At 39.8% G+C, this 24,809-nt stretch overlaps 1 protein-coding gene across 1 annotated transcript in view; it reads left to right on the forward strand.

Moving 5' to 3' along the window:
• LOC136139131 (AP-2 complex subunit beta-like) overlaps nt 1-19,062 on the forward strand; it is a 45,795-nt gene extending 26,733 nt beyond the window's left edge. The window contains 5 exon segments of the mRNA XM_065898027.1: nt 6,977-7,055; nt 7,058-7,086; nt 9,084-9,239; nt 10,775-10,873; nt 18,799-19,062. Of these exon segments, the coding sequence (XP_065754099.1) occupies nt 6,977-7,055; nt 7,058-7,086; nt 9,084-9,239; nt 10,775-10,873; nt 18,799-19,062 (627 nt within the window).
• The last annotated feature ends 5,747 nt before the right edge of the window (nt 19,063-24,809 follow it).

Raw genomic sequence — 24,809 nt, forward strand, 5'->3', positions numbered from 1 at the left:
AATCGAAGTGTATACCATACTTACAGTAAATTGCTGCCTATTTATACTAAAAATGAGACGACAGAAAAGTTGTCAGGACTTCTGTGCACATAGGCAGGGCTGTTGACTAGCAGGTCTCTGCTTTAGGGAAGGGAGTTGATCTTTACTTGGAAGTCCTCTTGAAGAGCTTCTCTGTGGTCTTAGAGGGCAGATTGGTTCTAGCTTGGTTGCAGCCTTCCAGTAGGTATTAAGGGCTACAACTTACAATGCACTGCTTCATCAGTCACCAAGCCTCTGTTGTTTTTCCTCATTCAGAAGTTTGTTGCAATTAAGGATGGCTTCTGTGCACAACAGTATTGTGGATTCAGAGCTCCATATTTGTTCTTACTACTTGACTATGTGCAATTCTGCTTTTTTTCTCTTTTGACATTTTATTTAATTATTTATTTATTTATTGGCTGCGTTGGGTCTTCATTGCTGCGCGTGGGCTTTCTCTAGTCATGGCGAGTGGGGGCTACTCTTCGTTGAGGTGCATGGGGGCTTCTCATTTCGGTGGCTTCTCTTGTGGCAGAGCACGGGCTCTAGGCGCACAAGCCTCAGTAGTTGCAGCACGCGGCCTCAGTAGTTGTGGCTTGTGGGCTCTAGAGCACAGGCTCAGTAGTGGTGCACAGGCTTATTTGCTTCGCCGTATGTGGGATCTTCCTGGACCAGGGCTCCAACCCGTGTCCCCTGCATTGGCAGGCGGATTCTTAACCACTGTACCACCAGGGAAATCCCTACAGTTCTACTTTGAGTCAGATTGGACCATATGATTTCACAAGGATAGTTACTAAAATAATTTGTACAGTATGACCAGTGCTTCACAGGAACAGAAGGAAACAGATGCTGTGTCAGAGAAGTGTCTCTGAAAGCCAAATTCCTAATTGGCCTTCCTTGTTTTTATTTACTGAATGCTGCTTCATACAGTTACCACTGATAAGTCGTTTAGTAGACTAGTTGTTATACCAAGAAGTCAATTAATCCTGGTTTCTACTTCTGGTTCTGCCAGCTCAGTTGCTTCACATACTTAATATATACTTGTGTTGCTCCATTTGAGAAATGGGGAAATCTGTTTATTGGATCTTGATGTGTTACATCTTTTTTTTTTTTTTACTACCACACTTCTTAACTTACCACCACTACTTAACTTTTTTCTTTTTCTTTTCTCATTGTGGAATAGCCACCTGCTTGTGGTATTAATGCAGACAATTTTCAGAGCTATTTTGGGTAGCAGAAGAGTCATTTTGTGCTTTTCACTGCCAGAATGTCATTGTCTTACTAACCTCTCTGACAGTGCTCTTGCAAAGAGTTTCATTCCAAAGTTAAAGAGATTTTTCTATCCCTGGAATTACTAGAAAGTGTTCTCAAAGCATCTAGATTCCTAGCGGCTGTTAATACCGTCTATTGTGACTAAATGGAAAAGTTATCCATCATCTTCTGGAAGAGATGAACTTCTGGTGGCTCTCACTTCTTCCTTTGATTCAGGGTGCCCTGGTGGGAATATGAGTGTGTGAGGAATGAACTTCCTTTGGAAGCTTAAGATCAGCCTTCAAGAATTCCTGCCTTTTAGATAGTGTTCTCTTATTTCCAGTTACCTGGATTTGCCTAAGAACTTTTCTTAGAACTGGTTAAATCATGAAAGTTATTAGTTGGAAAGAGTTGCCTAGTCCAGACACAGTTGTTGGGGCAGGAGAGGCAGTGATTGCCTGTTTTTAACTAACCTATCCATGGGACAAGGGCAAGAACCAGTGAGGGAATTGTAATAGCCTTTCTCTGTAGCTTCCAGACTGAGCTGCTGCTTTTCTCTCAGGGCACCTGACCCTTTTTTAATGTGTAGTTGGTTTCAAAGATACGACAGATGAGAAAAAAAGAATTTTAGTTTAGTGCTTAGCTAAGATAACAGGGCCTGTTGTAAAATTTGGGTGTTAAGAGTTGGAGTTGTTTTTTAGCATGACTGTAAGTACAGGTGTTTCCTTGTTGCTTTAAGTACCCTGAGGTGAAAAAAATGTAGAATTTTATCATATTAAGTTGGTTAGGTTAAAGATTAAGCATAAGCCATTGAGTCAATAAATAACACTGAAAAAGCAATTTCATAGTACTGTTTTTTCAGTAACTTTTGCCTGTTCTTTTTTGTTTGGTTGTTTTTTTAAATAGATTTTACTCTCCACCCCACCTCCAGCTTTATTGAGGTATGATTGACAGATTTAAAGCTGTATATATTACAGTGTATACCTGTTTCTTTAAGGAGGAAATAAACCCCTGCCCTCCTTTTCTTACAAATAAAATGATTTTGTTTGCGAGATTTATTTATATGTTTGGTTTTGTTTGAGAGAGATTAAGTCACTAAGTTAAGGTATTCCTCACTTCCCACTCTTCTGTTCTTTGGTGTTTACCATTTCTTATTTTTGTAGCTCAAGATAAGGTACTGACTTACGTCTTATGCAAACAAAAAGCATATGTATTTACTACATAAAATCATAAAAAAAAGACAAGTTAAAAGTAGAACACTCTGCTTTCTCCTACCCCTGTTCTACCCTTCCAGAGATGATGTGGACATGATTTTAAGTCTTTGTTTACATAGTCCTCCATCAACAGGTGTGCTTTTTACAAAAACGAGATCATTCTACAAATGCTATTTATTTATGTTTTTGTAGTCTGCTTTTTTTGCTTATTATACATGGACATTTTCCCATGTTACTGATAATATTTTACATCATTTTTAGTGGTTTGTAGACATACTGTGTGATTGCTTCATAATTATTTAGCCTTTCCCTTCCTGTATGGACCTTAAAGTTGTTTCTGCTCTTTTTCCAAATAATGATTATAAGGAGGATCCTTGTAGCTAAATCTTTGATCTCTAGTTGAGGTGACATTTTTTTCATTATGCTTAGCCATTTGGAATTGCTTTTTCACGGCATGTGTATCTTGTTTCAATGTGTTATCTTTTCCACATTGATTTTTTAAAGTTTTTTATAATTAATTAAAGGTATTAATTCATTTAATACCCCTTCATTTCATTAATAGTTATTTTCCCAATTATTTTCCTTTTGATTTCATTTGACTTCTTGATGCATAGGCGTTTGCATTTCCTTACGTAGTGAGTTCTATCCATTTTCTCTCAATGGTATCTTTTTGTAAAAAATAATAAATTTATTTATTTTGGGCTGCATTGGATCTTTGTTGCTGTGTGTGGGCTTTCTCTAGTTGCGGAGAGCGGGGGCTACTCTTCGTCGCAGTGCACGGGCTTCTCCTTGCGGTGGCTTCTCTTGTTGCGGAGCATAGGCTCTAGGTGCTCGGGCTTCAGTAGTTGTGGCATGCAGGCTCAGTAGTTTTGGCTCGCGGGCTCTAGAGCACAGGCTCAGTAGTTGTGGTCACGGGCTTAGTTGCTCTGTGGCATGTGTTATCTTCCTGGAGCAGGGCTCGAACCCGTGTCCCCTGAATTGGCAGCCGGATTCTTAACCACTGAGCCACCAGGGAAGTCCCTCTCCCAATGATATCTTTAGTGGACCACCTAGAAAATTGTGCTTCACTTCAAAATTATATAAAATTCACTTTTATTTTCTACTTTAATGGCAATGGTTTGGTTAAAGATAAGAGTGTGGGGATCAAACACAAGAACAATTCATCCTTTCCTTACTGTTATGAAATGTTGCCTTTATCATGTACTAAATTTTATATGTCTGTATGCCTTTCTCTGTTTCTGGACTTACTTTGTATATACAATGATTGGATATTTACTTTTGTTCCTCTGCCATACTGCTTTAATGGTGTTTTTAAAATTTAATCAAAAGCAATATAGGTGAGATGACAATTTGCTTGAAAATTACTATCCTAGACTTAATTGTTTTTGAATATTGATGCATCATGGGAGATGACCTTTTGTTTATTATAATCATGAAACTAAGGATTCAGTAGACGTTAGCTTTCTATCAAGCCTTATGCTGAGTACTTTATTTGTACTATCTAATTTGATAATTTAACCCTTACATGCTTTATAATTTATCATAACTTTTATATTTAAAATTTCCCAACTGTTTTGCTGTTGTAATAACAGCACAGGAAATAACTAGTTGAAAATGAATAAAATAGAATTCAAAAATGGGAAAACTACAATAATAAAAGAGAACAGAATCATCATATATATGACCTCATATAAATAACCGCAAGATGCAATTTTGTTTTCGTTATGTTGCTTGGAATGGTTTAAATTATAGTACCTTTAAAAGATTTTATTACGGAAATTTTTAGGTATACACTAAGGTAAAATTGATTAATGAGCTCTCATATACCCACCATCCATCTTGAACAAATACCAACACATTGCTCTTCCCATTTGATCTTCTCCCTCTCCCTCCCCCTTCAAGGGAGTGGGTTACTGTTATATTTTAATGCAGATCTCAGATATGATCTTATTAGAGTAGTCCAATGTGTATATCTAATAGATAAGGTCCTCTAAAAAAAATTTGTAATGATATCGTTACCGTACTCAACAAACAGTAACTCTTAATCTCATTAAATACCTAGTCCATGTTCAGTTTTCCCTAATTGTGTCTAAGTGTCTTCTTACAGTTGCCTTGTTCAAATCAAAAGCTAAACGAGAGCTAGCTATACATTGCATTTGGTTAATATGTCTCTTAAGTCTTTACTTATTTATTTGGGTGCCATTTGTTGAAAGGACTAGATCATTAGGCTTGTAGAATTTTCCAGAGTCTAGATTCGGCTGATAGTATTTTAGTGATGTTGTTTATCTCATTCCTTCATCCCCTTTAGAAAATGAAATCTAGAGGCTTGGTAATATTCATATTCAGTGTTCTTGGCAAGAATACCTCTTAGATGCTGCTGTGAATTTCCTATTGCATCTTATCAGGAGGCATATAATGGAATGACCCATCATACTACATTGTAATATATGATACATCAGTCCTTGGTTTTTAGGATCTCTCTTCTGGAACCCTTCTTTTAAAAACTATGACTTATTGTTTAAATACATTAGTTTTGTCACTTGTATTCTTCCATATTCCCTTCATTAATAAAAGACTAATAGATTAAATTCTACTTTATAGATGAACCATAGGCTGTGGAAAATTGCAGTTTATCTAAGGCCATAGACTTGCAGTTATATAGCCCAGAAGATGGCAAATTTTTCTTAGAGTGTTTTGAGTCACAGAGAACTTTGAAAATATAATGAAAACTGTAAACCTTCTCCCAGGAAAATATGCTTGTGTGCACAAATGAAATTTGGCAGTTTCATTTCAAGAGGTTTAAAGATGCCTTCTGTCTGTGCTCATTCATGAACTGCAGATAAAGACCTCTTCGCTTGGCTTATTCTTTCATTCTTATTCTTTCCTTCTACCTTGACTTATGCTTTCTTCTCATTTCTGTCATCCTGGCTATCCAAGATGATTTTTTTCACTTGAACTGTTTCTTGTAATGAGTAAAATTTGGAGTATATCTAGAACTTCTGTGTATCTCCATCAGATAACCCAGCCTCTAGTATAGCGTGGTCAAATTAAATGCCTCATCTTTTTTTTATTTTTTATTTTTTTTTATTTTTTTAAACATCTTTATTGGGGTATAATTGCTTTACAATGGTGTGTTAGTTTCTGCTTTACAACAAAGTGAATCAGCTATACATATACATATGTTCCCATATGTCTTCCCTCTTGCGTCTCCCTCCCTCCCACTCTCCCCATCCCACCCCTCCAGGCTGTCACAAAGCACCGAGCTAATATCCCTGTGCCTTGCGGCTGCTTCCCCCCAGCTATCTACCTTACTACGTTTGTTAGTGTGTATATGTCCATGACTCTCTCTCGCCCTGTCAAAACTCACCCTTCCCCCTCCCCATATCCTCAAGTCCGTTCTCCAGTAGGTCTGCGTCTTTATTCCTGTCTTACCCCTAGGTTCTTCATGACATTTTTTTTCCCTTAAATTCCATATATATGTGTTAGCATACGGTATTTGTCTTTTTCTTTCTGACTTACTTCACTCTGTATGACAGACTCTAGGTCTATCCATCTCATTACAAATAGCTCAATTTCATTTCTTTTTAAGGCTGAGTAATATTCCATTGTGTATATGTGCCACATCTTCTTTATCCATTCATCCGATGATGGGCGCTTAGGTTGTTTCCATCTCCGGGCTATTGTAAATAGAGCTGCAATGAACATTTTGGTACATGACTCTTTTTGAATTTTGGTTTTCTCAGGGTATATGCCCAGTAGTGGGATTGCTGGATCATATGGCAATTCTATTTGTAGCTTTTTAAGGAACCTCCATACTGTTCTCCATAGTGGCTGAACCAATTGACATTCCCACCAGCAGTGCAAGAGTGTCCCCTTTTCTCCACACCCTCTCCAGCATTTATTGTTTCTAGATTTTTTGATGATGGCCATTCTGACTGGTGTGAGATGATATCTCATTGTAGTTTTGATTTGCATTTCTCTAATGATTAATGATGTTGAGCATTCTTTCATGTGCTTGTTGGCATTCTGTATATCTTCTTTGGTGAAATGTCTATTTAGGTCTTCTGCCCATTTTTGGATGGGGTTGTTTGTTTTTTTGTTATTGAGCTGCATGAGCTGCTTGTAAATTTTGGAGATTAATCCTTTGTCAGTTGCTTCATTTGCAAATGTTTTCTCCCATTCTGAGGGTTGTCTTTTGGTCTTGGTTATGGTTTCCTTTGCTGTGCAAAAGCTTTGAAGTTTCATTAGATCCCATTTGTTTATTTTTGTTTTTATTTCCATTACTCTAGGAGGTGGGTCTGAAAGGATCTTGCTGTGATTTATGTCATAGAATGTTCTTCCTATGTTTTCCTCTAAGAGTTTGATAGTTTCTGAATGCCTCATCTTTTAGTCTAGTTTAGTTGATAACACCTGAATGTTCCAAAAAAAATATTTTTTATGTTGAGGTTGTGTTATTGGATAGATCATCTGACTTCTCATTATGTTCCTCTTTGCAGCAATCTGCAGAGCGCTGTGTAAGCATATTGCTTGATCTCATCCAAACCAAAGTAAATTATGTGGTCCAAGAGGCGATTGTTATATCTTCCGCAAATACCGCAACAAGTACGTCCAGATACTTCTGCCCCTCTTCCTCAGATCATTTAGGAAATGTTTAAGTAAGGCACTTTGAGGTTGGCTAGGTAAGAATTAGTCTTTGTAATTGAATACTTTATTAAAAATCAGAAACATATAAGTTGGTTAGCACAAAGATTAAAATCTGATTTTTCACTCTGCTTTATCACTTTTAGAAGAATTGAAGCTCTGTCTGAATATGCATTGTCAATTGGCATATATTAAAGTTAGCCAGATTCTTTGGTGATGAAGTTACTATTAAATAAGGATACCCATATATTCCACGTTGTCTGGGCATAATCCATTTTATGCCTCTTACCAGGCATAATTAATAATTGTGCCCCTTTTCACTCTCAGAAACGTCTCAGTTTGAATAATAAATTACATGGTCACCTTATTGTAAAAGCCAGGGAGGTGACAGCTTCACTATTCACTTAGTATGTTACCTAGTACTTGTAGAAAATTATAGAACATGCAACAATGAACTGTCAGAGTTCCAGGCCTTTTCTGAAGTATTGTAGCTGCTTCCATTAAGATATACAAAATCTACATTTTCACTCCATAAAAATTTTCACATTGAGGCCTCTTAGTTATGAAACAAAAATACTTTTTCAGATTTGCTTTTGAAGGCAAACAATTAAGGAACCTGAAAAGAGTGAAATAAGAGCAGATCTTATAAGCATCCTAAATCTCATTTTACCTTATAATCATAGAGATGAACTGTGCTAAGGCTTCTGATTATCCTTAAAGATAATGTGAAATGAAGTGACTTACAGTTAGTTAGCTTAGTGGTGGACTCAGAATTAGAAGAAATATTTTAATAAGGTAGTGGTTTATTAAGCATTATATATACTATATATATATATATATATTTTTTTTTTTTTTTTTTTCAATTCTAGAAATGGTATTTTTGGAAAAAGGATCATATACTTCTACCACTCTCCCAGGAAAGAGGAGGGTTGGGTTTCTAAACTTCTTGATTAAGTGGGGAGGTGTATATCTTAATATGCTTGGTAAAGAAATGTGTCCATTTCTGGTTTGTATTACTGAGGGATTATGATAGTTTAATTTTAAGAAAGCATTATCGAGAACCTGGTTTAATCAGTGGAAATGGGGCAAATAATTAAGTGTATTATTCAGTTGTCCATATCTCATTTATTATACAATTTTATTCTGATGTTTAAAACTACATTAGCCGGGCTTCCCTGGTGGCACAGTAGTTGAGAGTCTGCCTGCCGATGCAGGGGACACGGGTTTGTGCTCCGGTCCGGGAAGATCCCACATGCCGCGGAGCGGCTGGGCCCGTGAGCCATGGCCGCTGAGCCTGCGTGTCTGGAGCCTGTGCTCCGCAACGGGAGCGGCCCACATACCGCAAAAAAAAAAAAAAACACATTAGCCAAGGAGATGGATTTAACATGGTAAAGAATGAGAGCTATAGACCTGTGAAAATAAATACTTGAATTGCTTATTTCTTTAGAAAAACAGGTCATTAGTGTGGGTGCCTTGGGAGGGAAGAACATAAAGATCTCTGTAGAACGCAGAGATAGGTGGATAAGAGACAAAATTACTGTTTCTGTATGCCATTGCTGTCTGACTCCATTTTCCTAATAGTAAAGTGGAATTTCTGTTCCTCTACGATGAAGGTAAAATTAAGTAATAGGAAAATTCTCTGATCTAGTTATGAGAAAGACTGTGAGAAATGTAAGGTAGTGGTATTATCTTAAACCATAGGTTAGTTTTTCCTTGTAAAAAGAATATCTGATAAACTTTTATAAAGATTTATGGTCTAGTTATTAAAACATAATTGAAGGAAAATTGAAGACATTTATAATTTTCTGGCTTTAAAGCCTGTACATTCTCTTGGCTAAAAGTCTTTGTAGTTTGGTGGTGGTTTAGGGTACCTTGTCCATGTTTTTTTGCTTTTTAGGCTTCATTGTTAAATACACTTCTCAGTTTTGCCTTCAGTAACCATAGTCCATTTTGTTATATCAGATCATTGCCACTTTGTGTGAGAACTTAGACTCACTGGATGAGCCAGACACTCGAGCAGCTATGAGTTGGATTGTGGGAGAATATGCTGAAAGAATTGACAATGCAGATGAGTTACTAGAGAGCTTCCTGGAAGGTTTTCATGATGAAAGCACCCAGGTAAGTTCCCATCTATATCTTATGTATTAGATATTTTGGGGACGATTTCAGGAAAGGTAAAGGTTAGGCAGTTTCATGTGTGTGAATTTATATACACATATAGTATGTTCATTTTTCTCCCAGAAAGGGGTGACCTTTTTCAGTTGTGCTGACTTCTGTTGGAACAAGCCTGCCTAATTTAGACAGTGGTTCTCAACTTTAATGAGCCTTAGAAGCACCTAAGCACTGGTGTTTAACCTGTGTTAAAGGACAGGTTGCTGGGCCCCACCCCTAAAGTTTCTGAGTCAGTAGGTCTGAGATGGGCCTAAGCATGTTCATTTCTTACAAGGTTGAGGGTGGTGATGCTATTGCTGCTGCTGGTCCAGAACCACACTTTGACAACTACTGACTTAGAGCAGTAGTTATTACTTTTTCATTTTCTGTCACCTAAAGATGATTACCCATTGCTGTTAGTAATGGTTGTGGCTCAGTTGCAGCTGGGTTTTTGTCTGGGGTGAAGGCTGGCATGTGCAGTTTGAAAAGGTTCTTTGTGGATGGTTAGACTCCTTCCCATCTTCTGTCTGTCTTCTACCAAAACTGAGAGACCTTCGAGTCAAAGGCCCAGAGAAGCAGATAAATTATTCTTTTTCCCTGGCATTTGTACTCACTGCAAATTGAAGTTCATGTATGTAATCTATCATAGTAATTTTAACAGGCCCTACAAGGAACATATACCAGCCAGTAGTTTCATGGTTCAGCAGGCGACTTTTTTTTTTTTAATTTTTATTTTTAAAATTTTACTCTTTTTTTGTTTTGTTTTTAATAGATTTGTTTCATTTATTTATTTTTGGCTGCATTGGGTCTTTCGTTGCTGTGCGCGGGCTTTCTCTAGTTGCCGCCAGCGGGGGCCACTCTTCATTGCGGTGCGAGGGCTTCTCATTGTGGCTTCTCTTGTTGCGGAGCACAGACTCTAGGCGCGCAGGCTTCAGTAGTTGTGGCGCATGGGCTTAGTTGCTCTGCGGCACGTGGGATCTTCCTAGACCAGGGCTCAAACCCGTGTCCCCTGCATTGGCAGGCGGATTCTTAACCACTGCGCCACCAGGGAAGCCCTAGCATGCCACTCTTAATTGGTTGTGATCTGGCATAATTCTACTGTCTTGGCTCTTGCCTCAGTATGATAAATGATTCTCTAATTCCCTGGAAGTTGTAGCTTTTGGTGGAAGTAAATAATAAAGAATTTGGTCAGGAACCAGTTTTATTGCCATCAGTATGTTAGCATGTACTTTAAGAAATACAGGTGATTATCTGGGCCAGAAACAAACCAGCAGTTTTTGATGCCAAGAAATGCAATTTGGAGATAGGAGGCTAGTGCGTTTTCAGTTGATGAAAACCTTTGACTGCTATTGTGGATATTGGCTGAGTTTTTACCTTTGTTTCTTAATCAAAATCAGAAAGACCTCATAGTAAGTCATATTTGGGAAAATATCACTTTGGAATTCATGGTGTGGAATAATGCAAATGTCTTTCACTTCACCTATTAAATTACATTTGCTTAGGTACAGCTCACTCTGCTTACTGCCATAGTGAAGCTGTTTCTCAAGAAACCATCAGAAACGCAGGAGCTGGTACAGCAGGTCTTGAGTTTGGCAACACAGGTAAGAAGTCTGAAGAAAGCATGGAGTTGATTTGTCTTGTTTTGAATTCTAGGAAATTGCAAAACTTCTTCCAAGAAGGTTCATTTGCAGAGATTTTAAATGGAAGGAGTGCAGTCTTTAGATTCTGTTAAAAAATAAACACAGTGCCTCTTTTACATATTCTGCTGAATTAGAACTGGTTGTATGGGTTCTAAATGAATTGACTGACTCCAGTTTTAATGATAATTCATGAAAATTGAACTTAGACCCTTTAGTGTTAATGAAGGACTGACTTTGTGAAAAGGACATTGAGTCTCACACTATCTCCTTCTGGGGGACTTAATTTCAGCTTTCAAATGAAAGTACCCTGTAGAGATGGTAAATGCTTTGACAGATATCTCGCGTGCTGTTCTGCCTTCTAGATAAGTTGCCTTTCTCTTCAAGTAATTTTAAAGTGCTAATGCTGCTTCCTTAATTATTTAGTATTTTTGGTCCTTTTAGGGAGGGTTCTGATTTCAGGAATGTGGCAACCAGCTGGATACACAGAAATCAAAGTAATTACTTTTTCTGACGTAACTAGTATAATGATCAGTCCGTCATGATCCAGTAATGTTCTTAATTGAATTTGAGAACAGGCTGGCTTTAGCAGGCTGTCAAGAGTTATGATGTGTGTTTACACATGGAATCTGATTCAGATATTCAATTTACCATTTTCCTCTTTCATCTCTTTATAGTTGTATATTAACAGCATTTGAACTCTTTTATAGTTCTTTAACCTAGCTCTGAGCTGTCATCTTTCCTTTTTTTTTTTTGCTCTGAGGAGCTTTATTTCATATCAATAATGAACACAATTGGAGGACTAAATATGGTAAATCCTGTAATTAATTAGTACGGTTGGGGTGTGCACTTAGTACACTTTTTGAAACCCAGTTCCAAACTGAGGCCACAAATGTGAACCTTGAATAGTTGCCAATACATCATCTGTTAAGTGGTCAAAGCGCATCATTTGATACATGATAAATGCAAAGTTCTTCTTTCCTCTGACAGTATTTAATTTTAGAAATACCAGGAATCCATTTTAAGGAAAAGAAGTTCGACGGGCAGATAAGGCATTTGAATACTTAATGGAATACTATAAAGCAGACAACGTTATTAAATAAGTTGTTTATGGAATATGCTATATAACTCTGAAAAAAATACAGCCAAGAAAACTGCTAGAGTCAAAGGCTACTTTCTGACACTTGATTCAAGTACAGATGTTTTACAATCAATGAACTCAAACGTGAAGAAGACCTGAACTAAAAATTAAGATAATTGTCTTGTCTGATTACTGATGCATGTAAACATTACTGAGAATTATCGCTTGATTATCTTTTAAGGAGCAGTTGACCAACAGTAGTTGAGTTAAAGGATGTCAGAAAATGCACTTCACAGAAAATAGAGGTGTCCCACTCCACCCCTTGTACCTCTCAGTTTTCTCCAACAAATTATGAATGAACTTTTTAATGTGCTGTTTCCCCAAGTCTCTAAACGTTCACTTGACCCCATTATGGTTAGTGTGAAGAAGCATCCATATGAGTATGTGGAGTCAAGGGCAGGCCATGGCTCACCATCTGTCCATGAAAAGTGGACTGGGAGGTTGTCCATCACTGATGAGGCATGTCTTGGCACTAAGAGCAGAAATTGGTCATCTTCTGGATCAAAGTAGTTTAGGTTAGACGTTAATTTTTGCGTTAGTGTTTAATAGGTCATCCACAGGAGGCCATTTTGAATAGAAATTGCCCCTTCTTAATCATGTAGTGCTTATTACAGACTCTGTAGGGTGATTGCCATTAAATTAGCCATGTATTTGACTTCATCTTAGGGCCTTGAAGTTCATTTCTGTCTTTTGCTATAGGCCCTGGAGCCTCTCTCCTTTGTACGGAAGAAAGAGCTCTGTATAAATTAACCAGATTCAAAGAAGTCTTGTGTTTATTCTAGATGGTAATATAGTAAACTTGACTTTAATGAGGCCTGTGTACTAACACTTCAGAAAACTCCCTAAACACAGATAAATACACATTTATACAGTCTCTTAGCTTTCTCAGAAATCTCATTTTCTTCAAGAATCATGGGATTTCTGTTTATTAAAGTATCTCAAGTTTTAACTCTCCCCTGACGGCCACATTTCAAAGCATCAGCAATATCTGGCTCTCCATGAAAGTTACCACAAGAAGTAGAAAGTAAGGAAAGAGAAAATGTAGAGATGGGAGTGCTGGGTGGTGACCTAGAATCGCTCGGCAGGTAAGAGACTGTCTCGGCTTACATTGTGTGACAGATTCATGCCTCAGCCAAATTGAAGATTCTGTGTTTATGTATGTGTGGAATAGTCAAAATCATCTTAACTGCTGAGAGGCCACTTGACATTCATCCACCTTGGAAAATAGGTACACCTTTCCTATTATTAATTTTACATCTTTTAAAATTTATTTGTTAGAGCTCTTTGAAGTGTTTTTTTCTAAAACTTCCTTTTGCCTGAAGCAAAGCAATTTCCATAACCGTCAAGGCAATGGTTATTTAATATTATCTATATTGAGCATTCTAGATTTCCTAGTCTAGACCCTTTATTACCCATTTGTATCTCTGTTAAGATGGAGTTAGAACAATTTTCTAAAAAGAATTTTGGCTTTGCTCCTTGTCTACTCACTTTTTAAATTTAATTATTTATTTACTTTTGGCTGCACACGGGCCTTTTCTACTTGCAGCGAGTAGGGGCTACTCTTCGTTGTGGTGCGCAGGCTTCTCATTGCGGTGGCTTCTCTTGTTGCGGAGCACAGGCTCCAGTAGTTGTGGCACGTGGGCTTCAGTAGTTGTGGCACACGGGCTTAGTTGCTCTGTGGCATGTGGGATTTTCCCAGACCAGGGCTCGAACCTGTGTCCCCTGCATTGGCAGGCAGATTCTTAACCACTGTGCCACCAGGGAATCCTGTCTACTCACTTCAGAATAGATAAGGCTAGCCTCATAATCAAGTGAGTGTCTTTGGTAGATTCTATTGTATTCACAAGTTCTGAACCCTGCCTTCACCTCCATTGTCTCTTAAGGCCTCTGTATCTGTAACAGGCAGCATAGGAGAGCTGTGTTTTAGGTTCTCGTCAGAGTTCAAACTCACTCTTATTACAGTATTTGCCTGAGATAAAGTGTTTAGGGAGGATTCCCTATGTTCTTATAGATGTTGAAATTTACCACTGAATCAAGCCAGATTAGTAGAGAGCTGGGGATCTAGACTGCATTGTATTTGACCCTTATTAGAATTGTTTTTACTGAATTACACTAATATCATCATCCTGTAGTAAGGGTTGTCATGAGAAACTATCCTCTTTAGATCTGTTATCAAAGTATTTATTCCATTATATATTTTTTTCTCTATGAAACCCCATAAAAAAATTCCTAACCAGTTTTGGATTCTCTTATGCATTAGTGTGTAATTAACTGCCCCTCTGAATGGCTTATCTGACTAGACTTGTTTTTCATATCAGATGTTTGAAACCTTAGAATCAGATTTAAGGATCTCCCATAGAAAATGTGTGGGTCATCGTGGCTTGCATTTTTCTGCCTTTGCTTCTAGTTTATGTTCTCTAGCCTTAGATGTATTTTATAAGATTTGCTAAATCCATTTCTAGAACAGGGCAGGGTATAAATAAACCATCAGATGTTCCTAATTCTAGATTTTCTGTACAAGGACTAGTAGAGAATCTTAGTAACAACAGTCATCTGTATAGTGCTTACTATGTGCCAGGCTTTCAGTAAGGGTTAATACTGTTACTCTTCCCATTTTATAGGTGAGGAAACTGAGACATAGAGAGGCCGGCCCAGTTAGTATGGGGTGGAACTAGGACTCAAACCCAAGTAGCCTGGCTCCAGAGTCTTTGCCCTTTTCTACTCTGTTAATGCTGCTTCTCAAGTCTGAAAGTTGAGAATGACTTTTGAGAATACGCATTTCCTGTCTTGCCTGCCTGAAGCATTGTTGTGCATAAGCCAGTATAAATAAGTGAATTTAGAGGTTTTAAGATTATTGTGGATGATTATTTCATATTTGGCTATAAATAATTAATAAACAGTTTCTCTAGACTTGCCTTTTCTGTCCAGTTAATGAAATCTGAGGCATTAGCATAATAGAGTAAGCACATTTATATAAGTCTTTTCCACTGGAATTTTCCTCTGGAATTTTTTTCTCAAGTTCGTGAAATAAGAACCTAATTTAATATTTATGTTCCCAGCCGTACATTTTTAAGTTGAGGGCAGCATGATCTGCTGAGTTACGTTAGTTTGAATTGGGTGGTGGGGTTCTGTTTCTGCTACATCCACTGGTTCAGGACGTGACTGGGCAAATTTCTCTGTCATACTACTGTTCTGTCTTTATAGTAGACTTAATCGTATTGTTTATCTGTGCTGAGGATTCAGTGAAGTATATGTGAAATCTTTGTGCTTCTAATTTTAAATAAAATGGTGGTATGATTAGAAATATTATGGGACTTCCCTGGTGGTGCAGTGGATGAGAGTCCGCCTGCCAATGCAGGGCACACGAGTTCAAGCCCTGGTCCAGGAGGATCCCACACGCCACGGAGCAACTAAGCCCGTGTGCCACAACTGCTGAGTGCTCTGAAGCCCGTGGGCCACAACTACTGAAGCCTATGCACCTAGAGCCCAAGCTCTGCAACGGGAGAAGCCACGGCAATGAGAAGCCCACGCACCACAACGAAGAGTAGCCCCCGCTCGCGGCAACTAGAGAAAGCCCACACACAGCAATGAAGACCCAACAACGAAGACTCAATGCACCAAAAAATAAATAAATTTATAAAAACAACAACAATAAAGAAAAAAGAATAAAAGGGGAGCAGAGAACAGATAAGACAAATAAAAAAGAAATGACAACAGTTCCAAACCTAACCATATCAATAAGTACATTAAATGTGTCTGAACACCCCAGTTAAACGACAGAGATCAACAGGTTAGGGAAAAAAAAAAAAAAAATATATATATGTATATATATATATATATATATATATATATAATTAGAGGAAAAGAAAACCAACCCTTGAATCCGTGGCTTTATTTCAAAGATTTGTCTTTTCGCTTTGATAGTTTTAGAGGAATTAGTAAAGAATACTCATAGAAGTGTCCAAACTTTAGTAATTACTATTTTTAGTACATGGAAAAGAAGTCTTCACCTTAGTTTTTCCATCTGTGAACTAGAGACCGTCATCATCAAAATCACCTGTGCTGCTTGTTAAAAATAAAAGTTCCTGGGCCCCACTTCTGACACAATGAATCAGAAAGTATGGAATCTGCACTTTCAGTGGCTTTCCTGGTGCGTTAAAATGTTGATGCACATTATAGTTTAAGAATTACTGTTTCAGAGCTTGCCTGGTAAGAATTGTTTAGGAAGCTCTCAAATTTTGGGAAATACACTATTTTCTCGAGATCCTTACGGGGGCCTATCAGACTAGCAGTACAGTAGATCCGAAACCAAATTTTCTGAGTCACCAAACACATAATGGCACCTTAAAATCATAAAAAGTTTCTATTGTCATTAGCCTTGACTGGGCCTGATTTATCGTGGTCTCCATGTGAATTAGTGAGGCAGTGAAGGCCAGCTGATAGTAGTCCTAAGAGATCACCCCTCAGGATAACTGAGTTTGGACAGTGGAGATCCTTGCCCACTCTTCACTTCTAGTCCTGGAAAATTTGCACTCATTTTCTCATTTCTCATAGGACTAAATTTTTCTGTTAAGATTTACAGTACGTATACCCTTTGATCCAGTGATTCTGTCTCCAGAAGTTTGTCCTGTTGCAGTGTTTTGAATTTGTGGGGGGACTCAAGCTATTTTCACAGAAGTATATATTTTGCGAATCTCGACAGGAATTTTTTTTTTTTTGGCCATTTGGTTAAATATGTACCAGCTATATGAGAGAAATAGTTTGAAGTAAAAAAAAATTATTTTGATAAGTATATTATTAAGCTGTATTATGTAGTTTATTTTAATATGTTTAACAACTTTACTACTATATAAAGGCAAATTAAGTTTTCCCAGTTAAGTGATGTGTAGTGTTCATTGTGTAATAAAAAGCATAGTCTACAAATTTTAAATCACATGCTTTGGGGACTGAATATACAGATTAAAATTTAACTTTTAATTTAAATATCAATAAAAGCTGGACAGGGGATTGCTTTCCTGATGTGATACTTGGAGAAAGTTGTATTCTGCTCTTTTAAAAAATCAACTTGTTTATGTTTCATAATATTCACACTTTGTTTCCAAATGAAAATCTAAGTGAGGAGGTTTCAGGCTGCTATTTATAAACACTTCCTCAGGAGCAAATTAGCCCCCCTCCCAACAAGCAACAAAACAAACTCATTTAAATTGGATAGTATCACTGTTTCCTTTTTTTAACCCTGGCATTTCAAATACTACAAACACTTTGATATGAATAATACATGTATATATGTGCATTTCTATTAGAATAATGCAACCTATGAATGTGATAAAGATTATCTTGAGGTAAAATTTACCATTTTTATGCTGTATTAACTTGTATCTCAGTGTTCTTTATGCTTTTTTGTTTTTAACCAGCACTCCATTTTGAGTGCAAATTAAATAATACATGATTAAGAAAATGTATATAAAGCCATCAGGGTCACTTGAGGTGTTGAGCTGAATGATACGTGCCTTAAATGGCTAAATTATAAACCAGTTCATCTGCTTATGTAGAAACTCATGGGAAAAACCCTGGCCTAGTTTAAAGAAAATATTTTTGTATGTGTTTTAAATACAGAAATTGAAATGGGACCGATTGTTGCCTTTAATAACATGATACCACTAGAACAATTCATGCGTAAATGAATGCCACTATATAGACATTCTGAGAGGTGGATACCAGGATATTTATTGCCACTTTATAATGATTGCAAAAATAAATAGTAGGAAGGAGGGAGAAAGGCAACAGCCTAAATGTTCATCAATAGGACACTAGTAAATAATGATGCAGTGCTGCGTATACAGTGGAAAAATGACAGCTGTATGTGCCAATATGGAAAGCAGCTTGAGGAGCAGTATATATACTATGAAACTGGTTTTGTAGAAAATAAATATATATGTGTGGGAGCTCTCTGGTAAGATATATGGTGCACTGTTAATATGGCTATTTTGGGGATGGGGAGTTAAGGTGGGGTAGGGTTGGATGATAGGGGGAGACTTATTTTTATATTATACATTTCTAAATTGTGACGTGTCATTGATAATAAATTTTTCTTAGCCATGACCATGTATAAAATTATTTTTAAACAGCCACAAAAAAAAACGAGACCACTGAATTCACGTGTCACCCCTTTTAGAAGCACTTCGTTATGTTCTCTCTTGAACAGTTTTTTTTATTATTTAGGTAATAGTACCTCTCATACTATATTGTAATAATTAATATTCTTTGAGCTCATTGAAGTCAGGCACTGTGTTGTTGTCTCTTTGTTTCCAGGGCCTGGCCAGTGTCTCCATAGGAGATAGTTAATAAATATTTAAATGAAGAAAGAAGGTATGGGTGAAATATATGTAAGCTGTGTTTCATGAATAATCCTGCTAATATTAAAGCAGTTATAAAAACATTATTTTTATGTCCTGAGGCCATCATAAGCAGTTGATTTTTACCGGCTTAAACTTTATTTTCCTTTTCCCAATTTCATTTTGAATTTGAGTCTTAGAACTAACCCACTTCAATTTATATTTAAATTCTTGGAAACATTAGAGATTACAGAATTATGGCTCTGTTAACAATATATTGAGTCTAAATATCTTCTTAACGGCCAACTCTGCATAAATCGCTTCAGCATTGCCTTGATAATAAATCCAGCAGTTTGGCTTTCTGTATGGAGAAAGGTTACATTTAAACCTTCTTGCCATTGCCTTTTCATTAGGATTCTGATAATCCTGACCTTCGAGACCGGGGCTTTATTTATTGGTGCCTTCTCTCAACTGATCCTGTCATAGCCAAAGAAGTAGTCTTGTCTGAGAAGCCACTGATCTCTGAGGAGACAGATCTTATTGAACCAACTCTGTTGGATGAGCTCATCTGCCACATTGATTCTTTGGCCTCAGTGTACCATAAGCCGCCCAATGCTTCTGTGGAAGGAAGTCATGGAATCCATCGCAAACACTTGCCAGTACATCATGGGAGGTAAGCAGGTAAACTAGGTTTGAGTGAAAAGTGATTCTCTGTTTAGACGAAGTTGGTCTTCCTCAAGCTTTTATAGCCTAGAAAAATTTGCTATGCATTTGGCAAACCTACTCTACTGCCCTGGAGGCTTCATCTGAATACTAGTGACCACACACAAACAATGGGTTAAAAGGCCCCTCTGTGTTCTAACCTCAGGGTAGGTAAGGTTGTGCCTTTAGAAAATTGTGGTGAAGATTTTCTAAATGGATAAAGTTTGAAAGTTGCTTAAGTCTCCAGAAAGATGAGGCTAGAAATTTTCCCAGAGTTGAAAACTTGGTAAAAAGCCTGTACAGGCGTACCACAGAGATAGTGCACTTCAGTTCCAGACCACTGCGATGAAGTGTCATGAATTCTTTTGTTGTTGTGTTTTCAGTGCATATAAAAGTTATGTCTATACTATACTGTAGTCTATTAAATGTGCAATAGTATTATGTCTAAAAAAATAGTCTACATACCTTAATTTAAAAATACTGTATTGCTGGGGCTTCCCTGGTGGTGCAGTGGTTGAGAGTCCGCCTGCCGATGCAGGGGACGCGGGCTCGTGCCCCGGTCCGGGAGGATCCCACATGCCGCGGAGTGGCTGGGCCCGTGAGCCGTGGCCGCTGAGCCTGCGTGTCCGGAGCCTGTGCTCCGCAACAGGAGAGGCCACAACAGTGAGAGGCCCGCGTACCGCAAAAATAAATAAAAAATAAAAATAAAAATACTGTATTGCTAAAAAATGCTTATCATCATCTGACGATGCAGGGTTGCCACAAACTTTGAATTTGTAGAGACTGCAGTATCTGCAAAGTGCAATAAAATGAGGTCCGCCCATGTATACATTTAGCTATTTTTATCCTTTACTGTAACTTTGGTTCAAGCTTATGGATGAAGTTAGCAGATACTGCTTCTCTTATGCTGTAAAGCTAGCTGTTAGTGAAATAATGTTTGCAGCATTGTTTTATAAGAACAGCCTAGATTCTGTGTAGACATAGTTGTTCAGTTGCCTGTACCTTTTTTTACCAAAATAAATTGCTCCATATCAGTAAGGAAATGCTATTATGAACAGACTGTCAGGTAACACGGAACTCTTGCTTTATAGATAACCTTAAAATTTTAATTTGGGAGCGGCAGTACTCTCATAAACTCTTATAATGGGTATCTTGGAATCTTTTCAGAATCTCCCTTCATTAATTATAATAAACCTCAAATATAAGTAGAATTTGATCTCTGAGTGGTTAGAGTATCTGCACTTGCACCGTTTCTGAGTGTCTCGTATTGTCTAATATATATTGCTGTTTCAGTGGTTCATGAATAGCCAGAGTGTAGGATTTATTGCTTTACAAATTAGTGTAGTCAACGTTTACAATACTGTAGCTCTGTTTTAACAGACTATGGGCACAGATAAACAAAAAGAAAAGGGCAGTACCCAAGAAAATGATTATTAATCTTTCATTAGCCTTTGAGTGAATCTTTGGTTTTAGGGCAGTGCTGTGATTTTCACCCAAAGGAAACTTGTGGTTTCATGAGGATCAGGCCTCGTTACAGGGTGTTTGACCTCGTAGGCAAGCATATTTAACATTCGCTAGATATGACCATTTAACTTCTAAGTACATCTCCCAGTCTGTGCTTCAAGTTTTGATAAATAGATACGGACTTTCTGTTGTTTGCCATTTAAATTACCTTTCTCCTGATAACTTTGACCCTCAAATGGGATGGGGAAAATGAATGAAACAAATCAACAAACAAAAACAACTCTTCCTAGAACACAAAGAGAGAACCAATATGTAAAAAGAAGCACAGTCTCTTACATAAGGTCTTTATCAGATAAATAGCCTTTAATTTGTTACCTTCACAATTCCTTATGTGGTTCCTTTTTGGATGACCTTTTTGTCCATTTGTGCTTGTTTTGTGTTGTTGGTTTTTTTTTTTGTGCTACACGGGCCTCTCACTGCTGTGGCCTCTCCCGGTGCGGAGCACAGGCTCCGGATGCGCAGGCTCAGCGGCCATGGCTCACGGGTCCAGCCGCTCCGCGGAACGTGGGATCTTCCCGGACCGGGGCACGAACCCGTGTCCCCTGCATCGGCAGGCGGACTCTCAACCACTGCGCCACCAGGGAAGCCCTGTTTTGTGTTTTTAAAAAAGAAACACAAGTGCAGAAAAATCCCCTTTGAAATAAATATGGGTATGTTGCTGCAAATGGCATGTCTGTAAGAGTACGTACTGTTCATCACCTAGCTTCTGCGTCCTAAGGGTAATAAGTGATATGCCTCTGACGTGAAATACATTTGCACCATAAAACCTTAGAGGCTTAAAAATGCTTACTTCGTGAGGTCTTTTAAAATCACTTGGGAAAGGGAAAAGTGCTTTTTAGTTGAGTATTGCTTACTATACTTTTCAGCTGCTCTGTGGGCAGGAGATGGTAAATAGTTGTCTAACTTGAAAATATCTCACCTTTTAAAAATACTGCCGATGCAAGGGACACGGGTTCGTGTCCCGGTCCGGGAAGATCCCACATGCTGCGGAGCAGCTAGGCCCGTGAGCTATGGCCGCTGAGCCTGCGCGTCCGGAGCCTGTGCTCCGCCACGGGAGAGGCCGCAACAGTGAGAGGCCCACGTACCACAAAAAAAAAAAATTATTTTCCAGCCTCCCACTGGAGGCTGTAAAGTGATGTGTCATGTGACAGCCTCCAGGAACCCTTGTTAAAAGACAAGGTCTGCCCCCTCTTCTTCCTCATCCTGCCCTGCTGCCTGGAGTGCAGGTGCCCTCACTCGAGGCTGTAGGACCAAGGCCGTAACTTAGGGATGGAAAGAGGGTGCTGGAGTGAGCCTGGGTCCCTGGCAACCTTGTGGATCAGAGCTCTCTCATAGCCTGGACCTCAGGCCTCCAGACTTTCGCCTGAGAGATTAAAAACTAGGGTGCAAAAGCTCGGAATGTTTCGGGTTTCTTTGTGCAGCTGAATTGAATCTTACCTGAAGCTGAAGCCATGGTTGAGTATGTTGAGTTCTTACGGTTCTGACAATGGATTTGTCCTGGGCTGCCTGAGCTCCGTTTGCTAGATCACCTGTCAGCCTTGGTCAGGGGTGTAAATGGAACCATGATAGTGCTGGGGATGGGCCTGAGGAGTCAGGATACCTAGGTCCTCAGCTGGCTCTGCTGATGCCAGTACGTTACATGACTTCATGCAAAGAATGCCCTTTCCCCGGGTCTCAGTTTCCTAATCTGGAAACTGAGACGTTTGAATCAGAAAACCTCTAAGGTCCTTTCCAACTGTGATGCTCATAGCTCTGGCTCAGCTGGTTGACCTGGATCTCTCTCCCTTCCCAGCTGTCCTCTGAACTCCTCATGGCATTTCACTGGTCTCACCCTTGGACCATGGTCAGCTTCTGCCTTGCATCTCTCTTCTCCTTGAAGTTCTCTGAGGTCAGGCCCTTGGGCTTCTTCCTGTCATACCCTTGTCTAGCTTCTAGAATAGTGCCTTGGGTATAAAGAGTATTCAGTACACCTTTGTCAAGTAGACGATCTCACACAGACACAGCTGGAATATGATCCCGGATCTTTCATGCCCTACTCGCCCGGCCCGCCCCCCAGCCCCAGCCCATGCTGGTTCCACTTTGACCCTGTGGAAGCTGGGAGGGAACAGCAGTCCACACCCACCTTCCCCTGCTGGAGCTTTGCCTCCCTCAGAGCTGCACCCACACAGGGTTTCCCTGCCCCAACTTGTTGCTAATTTTGGTCTCTGTGGCTTGGTCCTCCTCTGCCACACCTTCCTGTGATGTCCTCAGGCCCCTATCTCCCAGCCAGGGAGCGAAGGAAGGGAGATACCACTGAATGCCCTGGCGGGGGTGGGGAGGGGTTCTTTGCTGAGGTCTTCTACCTCTTTCCTTTCCAGTAGTTTATTCCTCCTCATTCTCATCCCTCCCAATAAGGAGCTTTGTGAACATCATTCTCCTAGACACCAAAAAGAGAAGGAACAGAGTGGGTGAGCAACTTCCCCTGGGTTACACAGCGGGAAGGTCTCTGTGGACAGTAAGTTTCTTGGTGGCCACCTTCAACAGAAGATGACAGAAAAGGGTAAAGACCCCAGTCCTGTAATGTTCCCATCCATCTTTGCTCCGTGAATATCATAATCTCTCTCTGTGGCTGGGAAATGCCCACCTTGGTTTGGCAGTAGGGTTTGGATCTTTTTGGGCATCTGAACCTTCCTCCACACCCCTTCCCCTCTCTTTCTTACTGCCCACAGCTCATCAGTCTCCACCACAGGGCAATTCCAGTCCCTGCCTCCTGGTCTCTGCTCTCCTCTGGACCGTGCTAGGGGCTGTCACCTACCCGGCGTGACACCATTGCCCTGCACAGTTGGTAGCCTCACTATCCTCATTCTAGAGGTGAGGACACTGAACTTCAGAGACGTCCAGTGACTTGTCCAAGGTAACACCCCGGGTAACGTGTAGGGCTGGGCTCTGAAATCATGTCCTTAGCCCCCAAGCCCAGGGCTCTCTCCTTTGCAGCCTACATGGGGTGGGGGCAGCCATGCTTTCTTCCACTCTCCTGGGGAGTGGCTTTATTGGAGAAGAGCACAAACTCCACAGTCGACATAAATGGAGCACTGACTCTGTACCAGGCTTGGCTTGAGCTCCTTCAATCCTCACCACACCCTATGCAGTGGGTACCACTACTCTTTTTGGTTTATAACCAGGGAAACTGAGGCCCAGAGAGATGAGTGACTGATCCGAGTTAACATATCTAGTAGTTGACAGAAGTGTCAACTTGAACCCAGGACCGACAGCTTCAGTGCTTAAGAATGGTGCTGCCTTTCTGAAAGGAAAAGCACAGGTTTGAGAGAGCCATATAGGTCTGGGTTTGAAGCCCCGCTTTGCCACGTCTAGCTGGTGCCGTCTCTCTCACCTGGGCCCCTAGATATGCAACGGGGGTGCTGCCCTGCAGTGTTGGGTTGTGTGGACACAAGAGAGGCATCTAGAGATAAAGCTCATTATAAAGTTCTGGCCCTGGGCGCAGGGTAGGGGCTCAGTCAACCCGAGTTCCTTTCTTCTCTTTCTAGGCTTCAGCTAAGGTTCTCCGGTCTCAGCCCACGAAGGAAGGATCTTAGATTACAGGAAAGAGGGTGTCCTACTGAAGTTGGAGCCGGCTTCTTCCTGGTCCCAGGCAGCTTGCCCTTTTCATCTTCCTGGACCTCGCTCCGAGGGGCTGTGGGAGAGACTGTGCCCTGTGTCTCCCTCTCTGTTTTACAGCCTGAAGTTTAATCTTCTCCCCTCCCTCCCCACCCTGGTGTCCCCTTTCCACCTCCCTAGCACACTGCCCGTGGGTTTCTACCATGGAAAGGCCCTACTGCCTGAACTCCTATCTGCTTCCTGTGGTTAGTATTGGGGCAGGTTCTTTGAGTGGGAACATCTGTCTGAGTCACTGTGCCCTCCGCAGCTCCCACTGACTCAGCATTGGGCTTCCCTTCCTGTCCCCATCCCCGCCTCCCACAGGTGAGCTGGTCCCTGCTCCACTCTGACCACCGGCTCCTCCTTTACCAGCCGCTCAGAGCCTCTGAGAGAGGGCAGGGCTCAATTTCAAGGCTCCACTCCTTTTGAGCACCTGCTCTGAACCAGGCCCTGTGCATTATCTTATTTGACTCTCAAAACGTCACTGTGTGGTCACGGTTAGTTACTAACTGTTTCCTCTTGGAGGCTCAGGGAGGTTAAGGAGGTTAATTTACCCCAAATCGCA

This window comes from Phocoena phocoena, chromosome 19, assembly GCF_963924675.1.
Source record: "Phocoena phocoena chromosome 19, mPhoPho1.1, whole genome shotgun sequence".
Lineage (NCBI taxonomy): Eukaryota > Metazoa > Chordata > Mammalia > Artiodactyla > Phocoenidae > Phocoena > Phocoena phocoena.